Genomic DNA, 21,759 nt, shown 5'->3' on the forward strand with positions numbered 1-21,759 from the left:
AATAAACTTCTAAATAATGCTCTCCTGGGTGCATCTTTCGCTGTGTGCATATCTGCTGATAAAGCGTGCTCGGCTCTGGAATGTGGGAAGCTATTTCTGGAGCTCGTGTCGCTAATTGCTGATACTGCGTGTCTACGGGAGATCAATGGACGTCCGGAGACGACGTGGAGTCGAGATGGACTTTGTCTCCCTGGCAGTATCCCAGTAGCTTTTAGCCAGTTCAAATCTGCTTGGCCCTTGGCTGAGGAAATTAATGCAGGCTCAAAACACTATGATTCTGACAAAATCAGATTAAGGCCACTCAGTTCAAAAGTATATACGCTACTCCTTTTTATTCCCCTTTCAAAAATAGTACAGTGGTGCCTCGCAAGACGAAAAGAATCCGTTCCGTGAGTCTCTTCGTCTAGCGGTTTTTTCGTCTTGCGAAGCAAGCCCATTAGTGGATTAGCGGATTAGCGCTATTAGCGGTTTAGCGGCTATTAGCGGCTATTAAAGGCTTAAGGGATTAGCGGATTAGCTGCTAAAAGGCTATTAGCAGCTTAGTGCCTTAGAAAAAGGGGGTGGGGAGCGAAAAAAAACCACCCAGGAATCGCAAGACATTTTCGTCTTGCAAAGCAAGCCCATAGCAAATTCGTCCTGTGAAGCACCTCCAAAACAGAAAACCCTTTCGTCTAGCGGGTTTTCCGTCTTGCGAGGCATTCGTCTTGCGGGGCACCACTGTAATATAAAATCTGTACTTCTAAAACAATGTGGCCTTTGACTGAATAAGTTTTATATGTGCACCTAATGCAAATTCAAAAGGTGTGCAAGGTGATTGGGGAAAATAATTTTAATTACAAACCACATATGTATACGTATTAGACCTCTTAACTCTCAGTCTATAGGATGGCAGGCGAGAGATATCTTTTATCGCCAGCAAAAAAATTCTCGTATTCGTGCATTAATCACTCTGTGTCAGCAAGTTAGCCCAAACAGGGAAACTGCAAACAGAAATCATCTCCTAACGTGATTTAAGGGCTTCACTTACCTCCCAGTAGTACCTAAGCTGGCTCAGCCATTCGAAGTCGGTCTCGTCATTGACATGTTTGCTTACTAGACTTGCTAGAACATCCCGAGCATGAACATCGAGCACGACAAGTGCTCCGAGAGTTACTCGATTCTGCTTTGATAACGTTCCTCGCACCAGTGTGACAATGCCATCAATCTGCCCGTTGCACTGTTCCAGGTACTTTTCAAGTGCCTGAGAGAGGTTTGGGGAGGTGGAAGGGATCAGACGCAAACAAATTACCATATTTTTCTGTGTATAAGACTATGTTTTCCCCCATTTTTTTTTTTAGGTTTATAATTGGGGGTCGTCTTATACGGAATGTTTAAAATGTTTAGTTCTTCATTTTGGGCTCAAACAAATAGGGGTCGTCTTATACATGGGGGCGTCTTATAGATGGAAAAGTACGGTACATGCTTAAACATCATCATATCAGCAGAAATGTACAGAGCTCCCTCACCCCCAATACTGCTTCTTTTAAAACTGGCTTCTGGGTTTTCATAAGTTCATGTCCGGAAAACCCGTGGACTGTCTCGTCAGAGTGGTGCATGGTCTAGTTATCTCCCACTTGAACTACTACAATGCGCTCTACGTGGGGCTACCTTTGAAGGTGACCCAGAAACTGCAATTAATCCAGGATGCGGCATCTAGACTGGTGACTGGGAGTGTACGCCGGGGCTATATAACACTGGTCCTGAAAGACCTACATTGGTTCCCAGGACATTTCCAAGCACAATTCAAAGTCTTGCTGCTGACCTTTAAAGCTCTAAACGGCCTCAGTCTGGTATACCTGAAGGAGTACTTCCAACCCCATCATTCAGCTCCAAGGGCCTTCTGTTGGTTCCCTCACTGCAAGAAGTGAGGTTACAGGGAACCAGACAGAGGGCCTTCTCGGTGGTGGCGCCCACCCTGTGGAACACCCTCCCATCAGATGTCAAGGAAATAAACAACTGACTTTCCAGGCAGCCCTGTTTAGGGAAGTTTTTAATGTTTGATGTTCTATCGTGTTTTTAATATTCTGTTGGGAGCTGCCTAAAGTGGGTGGGGAGGCCTGGCCAGATGGGTGCAATATAAGTAATAAAGTAGTAGTAGTAGTAGTAGTTATTATTTGCAGGGTGCGCAAGGGAGAAAATCACACACTCTCTTCTGTTTTCCAGGTGCCGGAGTGCCCCCTTTGCATTAAGAGAACTCCATTCAAGGCCCTGAGATTCAACCCCTTGGCTTGAAGTATAAAACAACTTCAAAACAACTTAGGAAGCTGGATTAGATCATCCTTGTGGTCCCTTCCAACTCTACAATTCTATTATCCCTCAGGTTCAAACATTTTCCGGGGGGGGGAGGATAATGGCAGAGCTTTGTATCTATAACACAATCTCAGGGTGATGCAGTTTTATAAATGAATTACTGCATATCTGCATGCTACTGTAAAAACAGTTTGGGAATAAGAGAGCCAGCTTTGTTGGTACTGAAATAGACAAATTGATCACTGGGGATTTCTCTTGGTTTTCCATTTTTTTAAACCACATTTTGACATTATTATTTTTGTTTGACATTATTATTTTGTTTGGCTTTTTTGTCTGCACAAAAAAATCATCGGTGTTTTAATCACATTTCTCCTAATATAAATTTTATAGATGCAATTTTGACTAATGATATACGCATCTTTGCAAGCAATTTCCCATAACATAATGCATTTTGTATGTTCTCTGCTGAATTATTATGAACGTGTCCCCCTAATTTACACATTTCTGTATGCATTATTTGGTAGAAGAGCTGCATTCTAACGTTCAGAGAAGTGCGGATTTCGGATTTCGGTGAAGAGCTGCTTTTCAGTTCCTGTATTGTCCTAGGTAGTGCGAATTAGGTAGGCTTGCATTAAAAAACGAGTCAAAGCAAATTTCTCCTGCATCCCTATTTCCCACAAGGCAGTAGAGTTTTCCTTCTCCTAGACAAGCTACCTTCTCAGGCTGGTGAGCCCCATTTTCCCAGATGATGTGGTTTAAAATATATGCTTACCTGCTGGCCATTTTTAATAGCTGTTTGGACCTCCAAGGTCCAGAAAGTCTGGGATACACACAGAACTGTTTGTCCAGGCCAATCCCTTACCCAGTTTATACGGAGAGATTTTGGGTAGGCTTCTATCGCATAACCAATCACCTGAAGGTAAGGAAATGTGTCAGAGAAAAACCAAGTGGATATGAAAGGAAAGCCCAGATTTAGAACTACAGGGAAGAAAGCAGTGCTAAAATTCTCACAGCCTAATCTCTGCCACACAGGGTTATTACCTTGGCACTCCATAATGCCTAAATTGCATCACCCCCATCGTTCAGCCCGGACACTGAGATCCAGCACCGAGGGCCTTCTGGTGGTTCCCTCATTGCAAGAAGTGAGGTTACAGGGAACCAGACAGAGGGCCTTCTCGGTAGTGGCGCCCGCCCTGTGGAACGCCCTCCCTTCAGATGTGAAAGAAATAAGCAGCTATCTTCTTTTTAAAAGACATCTGAAGGCAGCCCTGTTTAGGGAAGTTTTTAATATTTAATGCTGTGTTGTTTTTAACACTTGATTGGAAGCCGCCCAGAGTGGCTGGGGAAACTCAGCCAAATGGGCGGGGTATAAATAATAAATAAATTATTATTATTATTATTATTATTATTATTCCTCCCTTCAGCTCAAGCAAGCATCTGAACCAGATCAACATCTTACAAAATGCAAACATGGCGTCCCTTTGCAGCTTGCCCATGGTTCTGAGCACCTGATTGCTCTCCCTTCACTCTGAGAGGAACAAATATATAAAAGGATGTCACATAGAGGAGGGAGAAAGGTTGTTTTCTGCTGCTCCAGAGAAGCGGACACAGTGCAATGGATCCAGACTACAAGAAAGAAGATTCCACCTAAACATTAGGAAGAACTTCCTGACAGTAAGAGCTGTTCGACAGTGGAATTTGCTGCCAAGGAGTGTGGTGGAGTCTCCTTCTTTGGAGGTCTTTAAGCAGAGGCTTGACAACCATATGTCAGGAGTGCTCTGATGGTGTTTCCTGCTTGGCAGGGGGTTGGACTCGATGGCCCTTGTGGTCTCTTCCAACTCTATGATTCTATGATTCTAAATCAACTTCCACCTCTAAGTACACTGGAAGGATTGTTTGTAACCTGTTCTTGCCTTGACTGTACACAAGAGGAGTGCAACCACGTGTTTAAAGATTAGCACGTTCAACGACGCTTTTCAGTCTAAGCATTGAGCCACAAGAATTGGAGTAAAGTGCCTTATAAAAACTACAATAGGAAAGGAAGGCACGACGGATGCCGAAAACAGACCAAGAGAGCAAATGAAGTGAGCTTCATCAAAAACAGATTCAGAAAAGAAAGCTGCCAATTGACCATTTTTAATCAGGCTGTATTCATCCTTTGGCACGCTGTCAGCGAACCCCACAGAAATTGACTTTCATTGCTGCGGCTCCAATAAAACTTGGTTAGCACTGTACTTTTTGTTTTGCTTTTTCCTTCACTGTTAACCAATTCGTGGAAAATACTCCTGGGCTGTAAATTTGTCAGGGGGAGCCACAGCACTTGTGCTCTGATTATCACGTACTAGCAGGATGCATTGATTCAGACTGAGCAACTTCTCCTTTAATGGATAGAGCAAATTTTGCACTGTGTAATTCTTCCAAGAGGCCTCCTGAAGTCTCTGTTTATGGATCCCTGATTGCCCACAGAGGCCTTGAGCCAGCATAACATAGGGGGCTCCTTGAGTCCTACACCACACCAACAGCCTCCAGCGCGGATCAGGCCCTCTCTGAGCGCAGCAGTCCAATTCACATGCATGTACACATTTTCAAAAAACTTAAAACAGCTGCTGCTATTAACAGCTGCCATTAACAGTCTGTAATATTTATGATCTAAGAATCCAGAAAAACATCTGGGCAAAAGGTAGTTGGACTAGATGAGCCTCGTGGTTCCTTCCAACTCTACAATTCTATGACACTATGACAAACAAAAGACATACAGTGGTACCTTGGTTCTCGAACTTAATTCGTTCTGGAAGTCCATTCGACTTCCAAAATGTTCGGAAGCCAAAGCTGCTGCAACCAATCGGAAGCCGCGGAAGCCCCATCGGACGTTCGGCTTCCAAAAGAACGTTCAGAAACCAGAACGCTCACTTTCAGGTTTCGATCGTTTGGGAGCCAAAATGTTCAAGAACTAGGCTGTATCAGTATATCACAGTGTTCAGCTGGTGATATACGGTGGTACCTCAGGTTACATACGCTTCAGGTTATAGACTCCGCTAACCCAGAAATATTACCTCGGGTTAAGAACTTTGCTTCAGGATGAGAACAAAAATTGTGCTCCGGCGGCAGCCGGAGGCCCCATTAGCTAAAGTGGTGCTTCAGGTTAAGAACAGACCTCCAGAACAAATTAAGTTCTTAACCCAAGGTATCACTGTATCATGATATTGAAAACCAGTTATCACATGGCCCCACTTGTGGGGAGCGTGTCAGGACCAGGAAAAGGGGGGAAACACCAGCCATGGCTTATTTCTCCCTTCTTTACCTTAACACTCCTTTTTTGCTTTTATTGTTTTTATTTATTAAATTTATACATCTCCCTTCACTTGGTTAAGCTGGAATGTTAATCCCTGCCCTTATTGTAGTTTAGCTTTATCTATTTGTTTGGCGTTTACCCAAATGTGCTACATGTTACCTTGTGGATGGAGTTGACCATCGCTGTTTCCAGTTCAACTAGCCATTTTTCCACTTGACCTCTAGCTTTAGCTGTTGATATTGTGTTAATGAGGGCTATGACTTCTCCTTCGCTGCTTTTCATGTGCGTGATATCCAAGACTTCGGTAAATTCCACACTAGCAATTCCTTCAAAGCACTTTTTCAAGTGAGGCTTCACCCTGCAGAAATAAGAGAGAGGGGATTAAGAAACAAACGGTGCATTAGGCAACAAGTTATGACGCCTTCAAAAAAACAAGTTGTTTGTGTGTTGTATATTTAGATTAATAGCCTCACACTATCACAATGAGTCAGAGCAGTTTCTTCTATCCACAGAGAGCATTTTTCATTCCCATTTATCAGCCTCACAAACAATACACTCTGCATATTAAATACTGTACCATTTGCTGTAAATTCTCTCCGAAACATGTTGAACAAGGAAATAAGCATCTACTGGAACAGTCCTAGAAAATTTCCAGCAAATAGCTAGAATGTTCCAGGAAAAGTACGTAACTTCGAAAAATCTACCTTGCTGCCTAACACATAAAATTATTTCGTGCATTTTTCATTTAACATTTTTTGGTGTGTGTGTGTGTGTAGAGGTGTTGTGCATAAGTGTTCTGTAAGTACACTTTAGCCTGGAGAAGAGGAGGTTAAGGGGTGATATGATAGCCATGTTCAAATATATAAAAGGATGTCACATAGAGGAGGGAGAAAGGTTGTTTTCTGCTGCTCCAGAGAAGTGGACACGGAGCAATGGATCCAAACTACAAGAAAGAAGATTCCACCTAAACATTAGGAAGAACTTCCTGACAGTTAGAGCTGTTCGACAGTGGAATTTGCTGCCAAGGAGTGTGGTGGAGTCTCCTTCTTTGGAGGTCTTTAAGCAGAGGCTTGACAACCATATGTCAGGAGTGCTCTGATGGTGTTTCCTGCTTGGCAGGGGGTTGGACTCGATGGCCGTTGTGGTCTCTTCCAACTCTATGATTCTATACATCTGGAACAGTTTCCAGCAAGCATTAAGATAGCCACCCAATGTTGTTTTACCACTGTGATCAATAACCATCCTTCTGACCAATTTGTCAGACAGCTATTCGTGCCAAAGGCCTGATTGCTTCACACCATCAGTCTTGTACAGACTTTCAACCTGTACAAGGATCAAGAGTCTTCTGTTAGCGCTGCCCACTTCCTACAAGTAGGGCCAGAGAAACTTTGCCATCACGTTCCTTTTGTGCTGAAACCTTCCAATAGCCATGTGCAAGAGGTGGCCGTGGCCAGCAGAAAAAGAGAGAGGAGCTACATTCCAGCCACAAAACAATGCCATCTATACAATGGTACCTCGGGTTACAGACGCTTCAGGTTACAGACTCCATTAATCCAGAAATAGTACCTCGGGTTAAGAACTTTGCTTCAGGATGAGAACAGAAATTGTGCTCTGGCGACGCAGCAGCAGCAGGAGGCCCCGTTAGCTAAAGCGGTGCTTCAGGTTAAGAACAGTTTCAGGTAAAGAACGGACCTCCAGAACGAATTAAGTTCTTAACCCGAGGTACCACTGTATTATGCATTTTGTGGTTTTATGTCTTGATTTTATTCTGTGAACCGTGAACCACCCTGAGACCCCCAGATACAAGGTGGTATATAAATTCAATAAAAACAAACAAACAAAGACCTGGAGAGATGCTTCTGCCACCCTCCGGGGGGGGGGGCTAAGATGCCCCCCATCCATCCTAGAGCATACCTGCTCCCCCCCCCCTCATGGTTGCATGTTTAACTTCACATTTACAATAGAACCTCCACGCATAGAGTCCAAGTTCTAAATCCATGGAATCTCATCTGCAAAATCTAGGGTGCAGAGCATCTATATTTGTGCCTAGGACAGTGCAGGATCACACACACAATCCCATTTGTAAACTGGGATTGGACCCATTCCAGCCCACTCTGGATCCGAATCCAGATCGTGATCCAAAGTGCAGAAATCTACAGAAATCCCATGGACTTGCTCCGCTCATCAACCCCGTGCTCCCTGCCTCACTTTGCCTCCCTGCAAGAGATCACGTATCTTGTTTGCCTGGATGGATGGTAGAGAAGGATGTGAGAGTTTATGGAGAAAGTAGCCCATTGTACAAAGCTGAAATGTACATTTGTTGCTCTTTCCACTTTTGCCTGACTCATCAGTGGCATGTGGACCTCAGTAGCTTGCCCTAGAAGGGAATGTGGCCCTCGGTTGGAAAAAGGTTTCCTACCCCCGTTGTGAAGGGGACACAGGAGACAAAGTGCCGTATTTTCCGGCGTATAAGACGACTGGGTGTATAAGACGACCCCCAACTTTTCCAGTTTGGGATATACTCGCCGTATAACACTACCCCTCTTCCAACGCACACCAAATAAAAATTTAAAAAACCAGTCTCCAGTCCGGCTCAGAAATCCGCTCCACTTCCCAGTGGCTGGGGGGGGGGGGGCGTGTGGCCAGGTCCGTTTAAACAGAGGAGTGAGCCGGAGGGCTTCCTCTTTGGCTCGCTTCTCAGTCTCTAGGACGTCACTGAACTTCACTCGGTTATTGCTTTGGGGGGGGGGGGTACTGCTTTTGTTGAGCCACTCTCGTGGAATTTGCTAGTGGTCTACTACCGGGAGCAGGTAGGGTCATTCTGTTGCTGGTGATTGGGGGGGGCTTCTGGGGCCAATTTTCAAGCGTACAGTGGTGCCCCGCAAGACGAATGCCTCGCAAGACGAAAAACCTGCTAGTCGAAAGGGTTTTCCGTTTTGAAGGTGCTTCGCAGGACGAATTTCTCTATGGGCTTGCTTCGCAAGACGAAAATGTCTTGCGATTCCTGGGGTTTTTTTCCGCTCCCCACCCCCTTTTTCTAAGGCACTAAGCTGCTAATAGCCTTTTAGCAGCTAATCCGCTAATCCCTTAAGCCTTTAATAGCCGCTAATAGCCGCTAAACCGCTAATAGCGCTAATCTGCTAATCCGCTAATGGGCTTGCTTCGCAAGACGAAAAAACCGCTAGACGAAGAGACTCACGGAACGGATTCTTTTCGTCTTGCGAGGCACCACTGTATTTCCGCTTCATCTAGAGAGCTTGGTGTCCTCTGATTTAATTTGCTGTCATTTTGACCTTTGGTGGAGGGTTGCTGCAGGAGCTGCTGCTGTAGCCAGCGTATAAGACGACCCCCAGACTTTTGAGAAGATTTTCCTGGGTTAAAAAGTAGTCTTATACGCCAGAAAATACAGTAGTGAAGAATAAAGTTAGGGCTACAACAGTAGGAGTGGCAACGTTTTCAATATATAAGGAACAGGTGCCTATGTGTCTATGTGTTCATTGTTGCCTCATAGCATGTGAAAACTTCGTTAAGGTGAATTACGGCTGCGCATCAACCAATACTATATACCGTGTCGGGTCTTTGGTCTCTGAGAGAATCTCCAGCAACTCATCATTGGACAAGAAGAAGAATCTGGGGAAGAAGAGGCGCTTCTTTTCTAAATACTCATTCAGCCCCTTCAGAATCAGTTCTAGGAACTCGTTGCATTTCTTCAGTTTTTCCAGCATCTTGTCTATCATCACTACCGTCAGAACATGCTTATCCTGAAGAAAGGAAGAAAGGATTACGAAAATCAGCACCATCTCAATCTAAAGATGTTCAACAGTGGAATTTGCTGCCAAGGAGTGTGGTGGAGTGTCCTTCTTTGGAGGTCTTTAAGCAGAGGCTTGACAACCATATGTCAGGAGTGCTCTGATGGTGTTTCCTGCTTGGCAGGGGGTTGGACTCGATGGCCCTTGTGGTCTCTTCCAACTCTATGATTCTATGATTCTAAAGGCCAGGTTTTTGTTGTTGTTGTGTTAGGGACTCAGTTGCTCGAAAAGAAGGAGCGACGAAGCTGTGACACGCTAAGTGTTGCTGGACTCCAATTCCCATCAGCCCCGGGAAGTGTGGCCAAGAGAATGGGACTCTGGGAGCAGTAGTCCAACAAGATATGGAGGGAACTGTTTTTACATCTCTGCTCTAGAAGGTGAAAGGCCCAGAGGTGAGAAGAATTGGCTCCATTTTCCTCTGTATATTTTTTATAATGAATCATCTTTGATAATGTACATTTTTGATAATGAATCATCTTTGAAAGTTCCCTTGATCCTTCTGTGGCAGTGACATGTCATTTAATTTCATTTCACTTTTTACTTTTAGTTCGTTTACCGCCTTTCTGTGTTACTACTACAGTCGTACCTTGGATTTCAAACACATTGGCTCCCAAACAAATCAGCTCCAGAACAAACAAAACCCGGAAGTGAGTGTTCCGGTTTTCGAACGTTCTTTTGGAAGTCGGACATCCGACGGAGCTTCTGTGGCTTCCAATTGGCTGCAGGAGCTTCCTGCAGCCAATCAGAAGCCACGCTTTGGTTTTCGAACGTTTTTAAAGTCGAACGGACTTCCGGAACAGTTTCCATTCAATTTCCAAGGTATGACTGTATACACAAGGCAGAACTAACACCTAAGCACAAAAAAGCAATAAAAGCATAACTTTAAAATAATCAACATATATCAAATAAAGCAGCATTCAATAATCCTTTAGAAACTATAAGTAAGGAGTAAAATTAAATGTCAGCAAATAATAATTAAACAATTTACACTTAACAATTAAAATAAAGAATTATTAAAGTATAATCAATAAAAATAATGGCATGTCATGATGCATAATATACCACAAAACATATAAAACCATGTAAATGGATCAAATTAAGAAGCAAGGACACACAAATTTAAAAATAATTATTAAAAAAATTAATCACTGAACTCCTCTTCTCTCTTCTCAACTGCTTCTGAATTTCACACCTCCCGAATTTTTCCCTTGGCCAACGCGTTCTGCCTATTCTACTTTTCAGTTGTGGCTTTGCTGATATTTTTGCTGTTAGCTTTCTCATTGTTTGTTTGTTTGTTTGTTTGTTTTTTTACTTTTTAAAATATCCTGTACTTGTTTGCTACTTTGACTCGTTCAGTCTCGAGCTGGGATGGTGAGATATAAATGTTCTCAATAAATAAACAAAGGAATAAACAGATGTGTGAATATTCACTGAGCCTTCTCAACATAGTTTTTATTTCAACACTGTACAGTATCTGACAGCTGGCATGTACCGTATTTTTCGCCCTATAGGACTCACCGGCCCATAGGATGCACCTAGATTTGGGGGGGGAGGGGAATAAAGGGGGGGAATTATTTTTTTTCCCCCGGGTGCGGGGCTGGGGCGGGGGAAGCCCAAGCTTCCCCCTCCCCCAGCCCCCAGAACGGGACCCAGAGCCATGCCGAAGCTGCATGCAGCTTTGGCATCGCTCTGGGAGCTTGCGGGGCTGGAGGAGGGGGAAGCCCTCCGCCAGCCTTCTAACCAATTTGGAGGACAGCGGGAAAGGTGCGCTGCGCCTCTCCCGCTGTCCCCCGAGTTTGCGGGGCTGGCGACGGGGTGGAGTAGGCTTCTCCCCCCCGCCAGCCTTCTAACCAAGTCGGGTGACAGCGGGAAAGGCGCGCTGCGCCTCCCGCTGTCCCCCAAGTTTGTGGGGCCGGCGGTGGGGCTCTCCTGAAGCCTGCATTTGCCCCATAGGACGCACACACATTTCCCCTTCATTTTTGGAGGGGGAACAGTGCATCCTATAGGGCGAAAAATACGGTATATAGCCAATATTTGAGAGCATCCGACAGGTTACCAGCCGGAATCTTGACAGCTGACTTATAACTAACTCTGGCATGCAGTAACATTAGAGAAAGGGATGCAACTTGATGGAAAACGACGGCAAATACAACAGGAAAAGGGAACGGAAGTGATGGAATTGGGTGCAAATTAAGAAATGCATAATAAGAAAAGAACTGTGGAATATTATTTTAATATATGTAGAGAGACTCTTGTGTGAACATAGATTGTAAGATTTACGGTTGTTTAATATGGAGGAGTGGTTGTTGAAGTTATTGGAGATAAAGTTGATATGTTTGATTAGAGAAAAACTATTGCTCATATTTATCAGTAACAATAATTAGAGAAGCCCTTTTGGACTTTCTTTTCTCTCTCTCACTCTGTTTTTGTTTTTATTTAGATTAGTTTCTTTTATCTTATTGTATTATGAAAAAAGCTTTAACAAAATCTTATTTTTTTAAAAAAGAAACAGGCATGCGACCTTTAACAAATGAATTTACTAATGATTCATTTGTTATCATTTACTAAATTAAGCAACACTTTTTTTAAAAAAAGAAATAAAGTGAATTGTTTTTAACATATCTTAACAAACATCATATGAGAGGAAGCATTTAAGATGAGGCACCCACGCTTCAGTTTTACAGAGGAGAGAAGGCATCTGTAGATTTAGTTATTAATTACTCGGTTTATTTATTAAAACTCATTTGAGTAAGGGTTAGTATTTGACAAGCTCCAATAACTGAAGCAATCAGTATCTGACAGCTACTAACAGCTGGCATTCGCCAGCAATTAATATTGGACAGTATCTGTTCCACTATTTTAATTTAAAATTAAATACTATTTTATTTAAAATGCATTTGTGGGGCATAGGAATTCATTCATTATTTTTTTTCAAAATATAGTCTGGCCCCCCACATGGTCTGAGGGACAGTGGTCCGCCCCCCTGCTGAAAAAGTTTGCTGACCGCTGATGTACACCATCCCTACAAAACACATTTTCCTTCTCAAAGTATCCCTGGCACTGCTATTTCTTGACATCCAATGGTCTTTTAAAATGTGTTGGGGGTTTTTACTTTTATTATGTACAGTGGTAGCTCTGGTTGTGAACGGGATCCGTTCCGGAGCCCCGTTCGCAACATGAGCAGAACACAACCCACGTCTGGGCGTGTTGCGATTTGCCGCTTCTGCGCTTGCGAGTGACATCATTTTGAGCGTCTGCGCACGTGCGAGCAGTGAAACTCGGAAGTAACCCTTTCCGGTACTTCCGGGTCGCCACGGGACGCAACCTGAAAACGCTCAACCTGAAGCAAACGCAACACGAGGTTTTTAAATTGTGATTTTATGTTGCATCCGCCCTGAGACCTGCAGGTATAAGGCAGTATACAGATATAATAAATGAAAATAATAAAATAAGCTTTGGGTAATCTTTCCTCTCTTGTCCCCCAGATGCTTTCTTTGCCCTCTCACCCTCAGCCTGGAGAAAAATGCTCTGACTGACGCCACATGAGCACCCTCAAGCGGCAGCTGCAATAAATGTACATTTTAGCACAGGCTACAGCCACCCATTTTCACGATTTCCTCTGGCTATATTTCACAGCTACAACTGTGATGGAACATCAGGAATGAACAAGGCAGTCATGGATCAAGATTTTACAGAGAACTGATGCTATTTACAGATATCTTGCGGGGGGGGGGGATTAAAACTCTACTGCAGCTAAGCCAGGGCATGGAAAAAGAATCTCTGGTCTGTTATTATGCCAAATTCCAAATCCCATATCCTAAGATATTTTAACTTCCATTTCTCTTCCCACGTTGATAAAGATCACACCTTTATTCGATTCGTTTAATCAAAAGCCAGGACGAAATCAAAAGAGCAATTTCGTCCTCATTGCTCTGAGCCACACAGACAAAGCCTATTCAAATCTGGGGTAAAACGCAGGGCAATGGGGGTTTTTACAGTTTCTCGCAGCAATTATAAAACACAACAGCAAGCCAGAAAATCAACGCACAGGCTTAAATTTAGTTTACGACGATAGGGGATTTTTGTTCACAACTATAAAACCCAGTTGCTAATCCTAGACACACACTGCCACCTTCTGGGGAAAATGATCCTGAGAGTTCATGCGCATGGAAATGGAATGGCAGAATGAGCTACCAGACTGTTTGTCGTAAGTGCTGAGCTTTATTTTCAGTCGTCAAATAATTTTTATGGAGTTTTTATAATTACATTGCAGCAAAGCTAAAGAAAAACAGGGAAATGAAATGAAAATATCACAGAGAGCAGAGGATCATTGTTTCCCCCCAATTCTATGATTCTATGGCTCTATCTACAAACTCTCTCTCTCTCTCTCTCTCTCTCTCTCTCTCTCTCACACACACACACACACACACACACACACACACTTCAAGATCAGCCTGATTATGTCTTGTAATAAGGCAGGGATACCTTAAGACTTGCACCCAGAACTTTTACATCCGACCTACAAAGGAGCAGATGACATTTTGAACGCCACGTTTTTACGACATGCAAATCCAAACCTTTGCATGGTTAGGCTTCACTTGCCTAGTGCCAATTAAGTGTGCACAGGGCTGCAACCTAAGGGCCTGATCCCACTGAGTTCCCTGTGGTTTATCCTCTAATAAGGACAGAATAGGCATTATACGGGTCATTGGGCTACTCTGACTGCTTTGCTCTGTTCCTTATAACATCTAGTTTAACAAACGCATTACGGGACTTTGCATTGCCTATGCTCCACCCCCACCCCACCCCCAATGGCTGCTGACAGCCGGAACGACACTATTTCACATATCGTGTTGAAGTAGACATTACTGGGAAGAGGGGGTGAAAGAGACATGGAGACATGGAACAGGGGCAGCTCAGTGTCTCCCACAATGCCTGGTGTGCACAGGATTGCAGCCTAATAATAATAATAATAATAATAATAATAATTTATTATTTAAACCCTGCACATCTGGCTGGGTTTCCCCAGCTACTCCGGATGGCTCCTAACAGAATATTAAAAACATGGATAAAACATCAAACATTAAAAACTTCCCTAAACAGGGTTGCCTTCTGATGTCTTCTAAAAGTCAGATAGTTGTTTATTTCCTTGACATCTGATGGGAGGGCGTTCCACAGGGCGGGCGCCACTACCGAGAAGGCCCTCTGCCTGGTTCCCTGTAACCTAACTTCTTGCAGTGAGGGAACTGCCAGAAGGCCCTCGGAGCTGGACTTCAGTGTCAGGGCTGAACAATGGGCGTAAAGAGGCTCCTTACTTGCATGCTTATTCAGAAGTAAGTTCCACTATGTTCACTGTGCTTCCCAGCAGTGTATTCCAGAACTGCAATTTAAGTCCTGCTGACATTATTGGGACTTACTTCTGAGCAAGCATACTGAGGACCAGATATACAGTTGCAGCCCAAAATGCATGTACAGTGGTACCTCAGGTTAAGTACTTAATTCGTTCCGGAGGTCCGTTCTTAACCTGAAACTGTTCTTAACCTGAAGCACCACTTTAGCTAATGGGGCCTCCCGCTGCCACCGCGCCACCAGAGCACGATTTCTGTTCTTATCCTGAAGCAAAGTTCTTAACCTGAAGCACTATTTCTGGGTTAGCGGAGTCTGTAACCTGAAGCATATGTAACCCGAGGTACCACTGTAATTGAAAGTAACCCCGCTTGAAATTGATGCTACTTAGTAAACATCAGAGTAAGTTCAAGACACTGAGTTGCCTTTCACAATTATAATGTCTTTAATTCCTACAATTACATGCATTCTTCCTAATATTCCTTCAAGTTAACAATGGTTACTTTTCAACAGGATACTTTTCAGCATGTGCAATTTAGTTTAGGACAGACTTTATTTCTGAATTGATTTTTAGAAGTGTTTTTGAGCTTAGTAAGACAAACCACAATTCCCTTTTTGTTACCATCAGTAGTTCTTTTCTGATTTCTAGATCATATGGGTGGCTCATAGACCACGTTATGCATGCTGTTTCAAAAACAGAACAAATGTTTACCTGGATGGCACATTTCATGATGTCCTTCCATGTTTTGTCCACAGAGGTGAATCGCCTCCCTTCTTCAGGCATCTGAGCCATAATGTCAGGGGAACTGAAAATTGGCTCCAGATACAACCAAGTGGCCTGAACTTTGAGCCATTCATCCAGGATCTCCTGCACCAGCAAAAGTTTGGCTTCCCATTCCCTGCAAAACAAAACGCACAGAGTTTTAGATCCTTGCTTACAGAAGCAACCTTTCTCTTGGGATGAACACCCAACGAGGCGCATGGTAAGTCTAAAAATTTCATACACCTGTAGAACTGGGAGTAAGGAAAAAATGCTAGCTCCGATGTAGTTCTGAGAGCCAGCGTGGTGTAGTGGTTAAGAGCGGTAGTCTCGTAATCTGGGGAACCGGGTTCACGTCTCTGCTCCTCCACATGCAGCTGCTGGGTGACCTTGGGCCAGTCACACTTCTCTGAAGTCTCTCAGCCCCACTCACCTCACAGAGTGGTTGTGGTGGGGGAGGAAGGGAAAGGAGAATGTTAGCCGCTTTGAGACTCCTGAAGGGGAGTGAAAGGCAGGATATCAAATCCAAACTCTTCTTCTTCTTCTTCTTCTCTCATGGTTTCACAAAGCAAAGCAGTTCCAGAGCCTGTCCTTATCCAACAACACAATGGTTCATGCCCTATTCCATTTCCCAACCTAGTCTCAGTTGGCTGGGGAGTCCATACAGTGAAATGCAAATTTTGTACCAAAAAGTCTCAGGCTATTAAGGTTGAGCATAAAAGGTGTAACTAATTTTCCATAGTAACCACAATAACAAAAATTTATTATTTATACCCTGCCCATTTAGCTGGGTTTTTCCACAGCCACTCTGGGCAGCTCCCAACAGAATATTAAAAACACGATAAAACACCAGACATTAAAAACTTCCCTAAACAGGGCTGCCTTCAGATGTCTTCTAAAAGTCAGGTGCTTGTGTATTTCCTTGACCTGCGCCTCCATGGACAGCTGTGAGTCCAAAATGACTCCCAGGCTGCGCACCTGGTCCTTCAGGGGCACAGTTACCCCATTCAGGACCAGGGAGTCCACCACATCCACCTGCCCCCTGTCCCCCAAAAACAGTATTTCTGTCTTGTCAGGATTCAACCTCAATCTTTTTGCCACCATCCATCCTCCAACCGCCTGGTTCTGATTTAAAAGAGAGGTAGGGCTGAATATCATTTGCATACTGATGAACACTCAGGCCAAACCCACATGGGAGAGATGATGATGATGATGGCATATACAGACCGGGGGGGGGGGGGTTGTATCTCAGTACCTACTGCATTGTGTAGTTTTTTTAATCATATGTATGACTTCCACCCTCTAAAAGTTGTAGTGTAAATATGATTTAACGTGTGACCTATGTTATGTTAAGTTGTTTTTTTTAAAAAAAAAACACAATTCTGCTTTTTTCTAGATTGATCCGTTTAATGCAGAGGAGGCGGCATATGGGGGAGAGGACGGAACCCTGAGGCACCCCACAAGTGAGAAACCAATACGTATTATGTTTTCACTCAGCATTTTACTTCACAGGGTTCCTCTGAGATTGCATGATGTAAGAATGGTAGGGCCCAAGTAGGGACTGGTGGGAAATTAAGCAGAGGGTGGGCTCTGGGAGCTGAACTCTCCCTCCACCATAATGCTTTCCCTCCAAAAAAATGTCCTACCTGCTTTCCCTCCCAGAGGAGGCTACTTCCAGTTTCAAAAGGGGGGAAAAGAGAAAAACCACAGGAGTTAAGGGGGATTGGGAGTTTACCTCTCTTCGCCAGCCTGCCCTATACTTTAAACTACCTTCCTCCCACGTTGACTTTATATGAAATCAGCAATTTGCTTCTTTCACAAAGGTCTGCCACTCTCGCATGTCCTTTGAGCCACAAATAGCTTTGAATGATCTACACCACAAATCAAACAAGGCCACTTGCACGCTATGTTATTGACGTCGCCCACTTAGGAAATATTTTACCTCATCTTCTTTTCGTAAGGTTTAATGAAAGGAGATCCTCTCATGGTCTGCGTTTTAACGATGTGGTCATCCAGCAACATCTGAATATCATCCACAGACGATAAAATGTGAGTCCCCGTTTCCCTGTAAGGAAGAAGAACAAATTCCATGGCATCCCATTCTGAAATCATTTTCACCATGGCCTTCTCAAGCGAATGCTCTTTGCTGGCTGTTTCACTGATGCCTTCGAATTTTTCCAAGAATGGTTCGAGGTGCATATCAATATATGAAGAGACAGTTGAATCTTCAGAGGGCTTCAGAGGGAACCCGGCTATTTCTGACATGGCCTCCCAGTGCCGGTCTTGCAAGCCGGGGTTGCAAATCACTTGGATCAATGGAATGTGCTCCTTAAATTCCTCCACTTTTGTCCTCACCCTCGTTGTTAGAAATAAGGCATTCGGGGAATCGTGGAAGGTTTTTTCCAGTTTGTACAAGGCACGCCAGTAGTTCCCTGTATCCATCTCAACTGTATCCGGGTTCACCTTGGTGAATATTCCATCCATCCAGTTTCTGTATTTGGTGTTAAACTCTACTGCCATATCGTAAAGCCGGAGATACGGATTTAGGGTATCTTGGATTTTTTTACGTTGAGGATACTGAGATGCTAACCACCCGTACGCCTCCTCCTCTGCATTAAACTGATCAATCTGGAGAAAAAGCAGAATTGTGTTGTTTTTTTAAAGTCATGTAACGTAGGTCACGCGTTAAATCATATCTACACTACAACTTTTAGAGGGTGGAAGTCATACATATGATTTAAAAATCTACACAATGCAATAGGTACTGAGATACCAAAAAAAAACCTGTCTGTGTATGCCATTATTATTATTATTATTATTATTATTTATAACCCGCCCATCTAGCTGGGTTTCCCCAGCCACTCTGGGCGGCTCCCAACAGAACAATAAAAACACAATAAAAGATCAAACATTAAAAACTTCCCTAAAGAGGGCTGCTTTCAGATGTCTTCTAAAAGTCAGTTGTATATTTCCTTCACATCTGATGGTTTCTGCCCAGAGATGGAAAGAAGATGTAGTACCAACCAAGAAAGAGTGGCTAATTAAATTAATGGATTATGCCAAAATGGCAAGGTTAACAGATGTAATAAGAAACCAAGAAGAAGAGGGGGTTTTTTATTAAAGATTGGGGAAAATTTGTGGAATTATTTGAAAAACTCATGTATGCAAATAAACTCATTAGCAGGATTAACATAAAACAAGCTGTTGAACATATCATTAATAGAAGCTAAAAAATAAGCTAAAGATGGGGTAATGCGGAAAATGCAGTATGAAAATTAAAATTAAAAAGAAACCACAAAAGGGGAGGGAGGGAAATCAAATAGAAATGTATGTGATTTGTGTTTTTGTCTGTAAATCTTTGAAAAACAAAAAACCCAAAAATGTATATATACAGTTGTACCTTGGTTGTCGAACGCTTTGGGACTTGAACGTTTTGGCTCCCGGATAACGCAAACCCGGAAGTGAATTTTCCGGTTTGCGAATGTTTTTTGGAAGCTGAACATCTGACACGGCTTCCGAATGAGTGCAGGAAGCTCCTGCAGCCAATCGGAAGCCGCGCCTTGGTTTCCGAACTTTTTTGGAAGTTTTCACTACTCTGACTTCAACAAACCTGACATCATCTACGTTGTCAGGTATATTGCAGGTAGCCGTGGATTCCCATAAACAACCTCACAGACAAAATGGGGAGGCCTGGCAGCCCGCATTTGCCAGAATTGAATCTGAGACCTTCTGTATGGTCTGTCATTGAGCTAAAAGCTACCATCCTCTATGAAGACAGACCCAGAGCCTTACCTTATCAGCAGCTGCATCTAGCTTTGTATTCAACGCCTGGGCTTTTTTCAGGTACCGGTTGATTTCCTGAAGGTCCCCGTAAGAATAAAATTCTTCAACTTGCTTAGCATAACTCTCCAGCTCCTCGACAAATCTTTCACAGCGCATCTAATAAAAAGTTGCAGATATGAGACAGAGGCAGAGTCATGCATACACATCATACAGTATTAGAATACGAGGGCAGAAGTTTATTTATACGTATTTAGTATGCCTTTCGTCACTGGGTTTGCACTGGGTTTCCCTGTTTAGGGAAGCTTTTAATGTTTGATGTATTACAGTATTTTTATATATATTTTTTGGAAGCCGCCCAGAGTGGCTGGGGAAGCCCAGCCAGATGGGTGGGGTATAAATAAATAAATTATTATTATTATTATTATTATTATTATTATTATTACTACTACTACTATTATTATTACTATTATTATTGCAAGAAATAAAAAATACAGAAGATCAGTACTGTAATACAAGTGAGAGCCAAGGTTCTAAAACAGCCTAGCCATAAAGCCTATAAAGCAGGCATCCCCAAACTCAGCCCTCCAGATGTTTTGGGACTACAGTTCCCATCATCCCTGACCACTAGTCCTGTTAGCTAGGGATCATGGGAGTTGTAGTCCCAAAACATCTGGAGGGCCAAGTTTGGGGGTGCCAACTACAAAGCAATTAATTTAACTATTTTCTATGAAACTATTACACATAAAACCTTTAGGATTATGACTTATATTTTAAAAGGTAGGCCAGGATGCTTTGTGAACTAACAAGTTAAGGCCCCAACCCAGCTGTAGAAGCACAGAACCACAGAACTGTGGAGTTGGAAGGGACCCTGAGGGTCATCTAGTCCAACCCCCTGCAATGCAGGAATCTCAATGAAATCATCCATGGCAGATGGCCATCCAACCTCTGCTTAGAAACCTCCAAGGAAAGGCAAACGTTTCTGTATATCATCCCCATTTGCTGGATGGATGAGGGCGGAAATACTTTACTGCTGGGATTTTGGTAGGTCAAATCACACTATTAAAAGGAGTAAAGCCCAAATTGGCACTTGCCTTGAGCAAGTTAACTGATAGCCACTTGCTTTAAAATAAGCACTATCAACACAGCAATCCACAGTTTTATCCCAGTAAACCAAGTGCAGTGGTACCTCAGGTTACCAGACACTTCAGGTTACAGACGCTTCAGGTTATAGACTCCGCTAACCCAGAAATAGTACCTCGGGTTAAGAACTTTACCTCAGGATGAGAACAGAAATCACACGGCGGAGGCAGCGGGAGGCCCCATTAGCTAAAGTGGTACCTCAGGTTAAGAACAGTTTCAGGTTAAGAACGGACCTCCAGAACGAATTAAGTTCTTAACCCGAGGTACCACTGTACCTTTAAAAAAGAAGAAGAATTGAACGCTTACTTTAAGCCCTTCTTGAAATTGTTCTGTTTTCTCCTTAATGATCTTTCTGTGTTCTTCAAAAATCTCCCCCATTCGCCCATACCACTGAAAGACACTGTTGTTCAGTCGAATATCTACTGGCGAAAGATTTGTACACTCTATCAGGAATGCAAGGCAGTTTTTAGAGTCAATTAATCTCTGCTCCATCTCCAGCATGTCAACTGTCTCCACTTTCTCGATATAAGCCTAGTGGGGGAAGAAACAACAACCGATTCATGTTCTTGGTGGCAAACACGTTTTAGCACTCTTTCAACCTGAAAAATTGCATTTTAATGGACAACTAGTATTTATTCACTTATTCATTTTTAAACATAAAGTACAGCCACACTCCAAGACAGAATTAGGTTTGCTTAGATATGGCGAAAGGAATTCTGAATAGGGTCATTAAAGTGTGCTTTATAAAAATTTGTTAAGCCGAAAAGGAAGGAAACATGGGGTCACTTGTCCTGGGCGGTACTTTTGCATAGTCTGTGTGGATTCTTAGAATTGAGATAATCTTTTGTTTTCAGTTTTTTTAAAGTAAATTTATTTCCTTGCAGAAAGAAATGCATACCTTGAATTCCATTAGTTCGTGTGTATTTGATGGCGTGGAAAGGGCCTTCTCTGCTATCTTTTCAAATTCTTCACAAAGCCTGAAGTTGGAATAGCAAATTAGATAGATGGGTAGATAGACAGAAACATACATGCAACAGATTTAAGAAAGCAATCCTTTTCACGTTCCAGTGACGCAGTGCCTTTCGGTCTCAGCAGTGAGCAGACTTCAGGCTTCCTAGAAGTCCGAGATCCACCACCCAGAATCCTCTGGAAAAGTAATCTCTCAAAGGACCTGTTGATGGCATTTTACCATTGTACTGTTGAGAGTGTATTAACCTATGGTCTCTGTGTGTGGTTTGGGAGCTGCACGGTCAGGAGAAAAACAACACTGACCAAGCTTGTAAAGACTGTGGAGAGAATAATTGGGTGCACTCTTCCCACCTTGGATCAAATCTATGCTT

At 43.1% G+C, this 21,759-nt stretch overlaps 1 protein-coding gene across 1 annotated transcript in view; it reads right to left on the bottom strand.

Moving 5' to 3' along the window:
• Positions 1-21,759, bottom strand: part of DNAH7 (dynein axonemal heavy chain 7) — a 151,312-nt gene that overhangs the window by 94,242 nt on the left and 35,311 nt on the right. The window contains exons 14-22 of the mRNA XM_083404258.1: positions 21,318-21,396; positions 20,726-20,950; positions 19,289-19,435; positions 17,439-18,124; positions 15,449-15,635; positions 9,149-9,342; positions 5,741-5,939; positions 3,062-3,202; positions 1,028-1,240 (exon numbers count right to left, since the gene is read on the bottom strand). Coding sequence (XP_083260384.1) covers positions 1,028-1,240; positions 3,062-3,202; positions 5,741-5,939; positions 9,149-9,342; positions 15,449-15,635; positions 17,439-18,124; positions 19,289-19,435; positions 20,726-20,950; positions 21,318-21,396 — 2,071 coding nt within the window. The remainder of the gene's footprint in view (positions 1-1,027; positions 1,241-3,061; positions 3,203-5,740; positions 5,940-9,148; positions 9,343-15,448; positions 15,636-17,438; positions 18,125-19,288; positions 19,436-20,725; positions 20,951-21,317; positions 21,397-21,759) is intronic.

Source organism: Podarcis tiliguerta (genome assembly GCF_965153285.1).
Source record: "Podarcis tiliguerta genome assembly, chromosome: 1".
Classification (NCBI taxonomy): domain Eukaryota; kingdom Metazoa; phylum Chordata; class Lepidosauria; order Squamata; family Lacertidae; genus Podarcis; species Podarcis tiliguerta.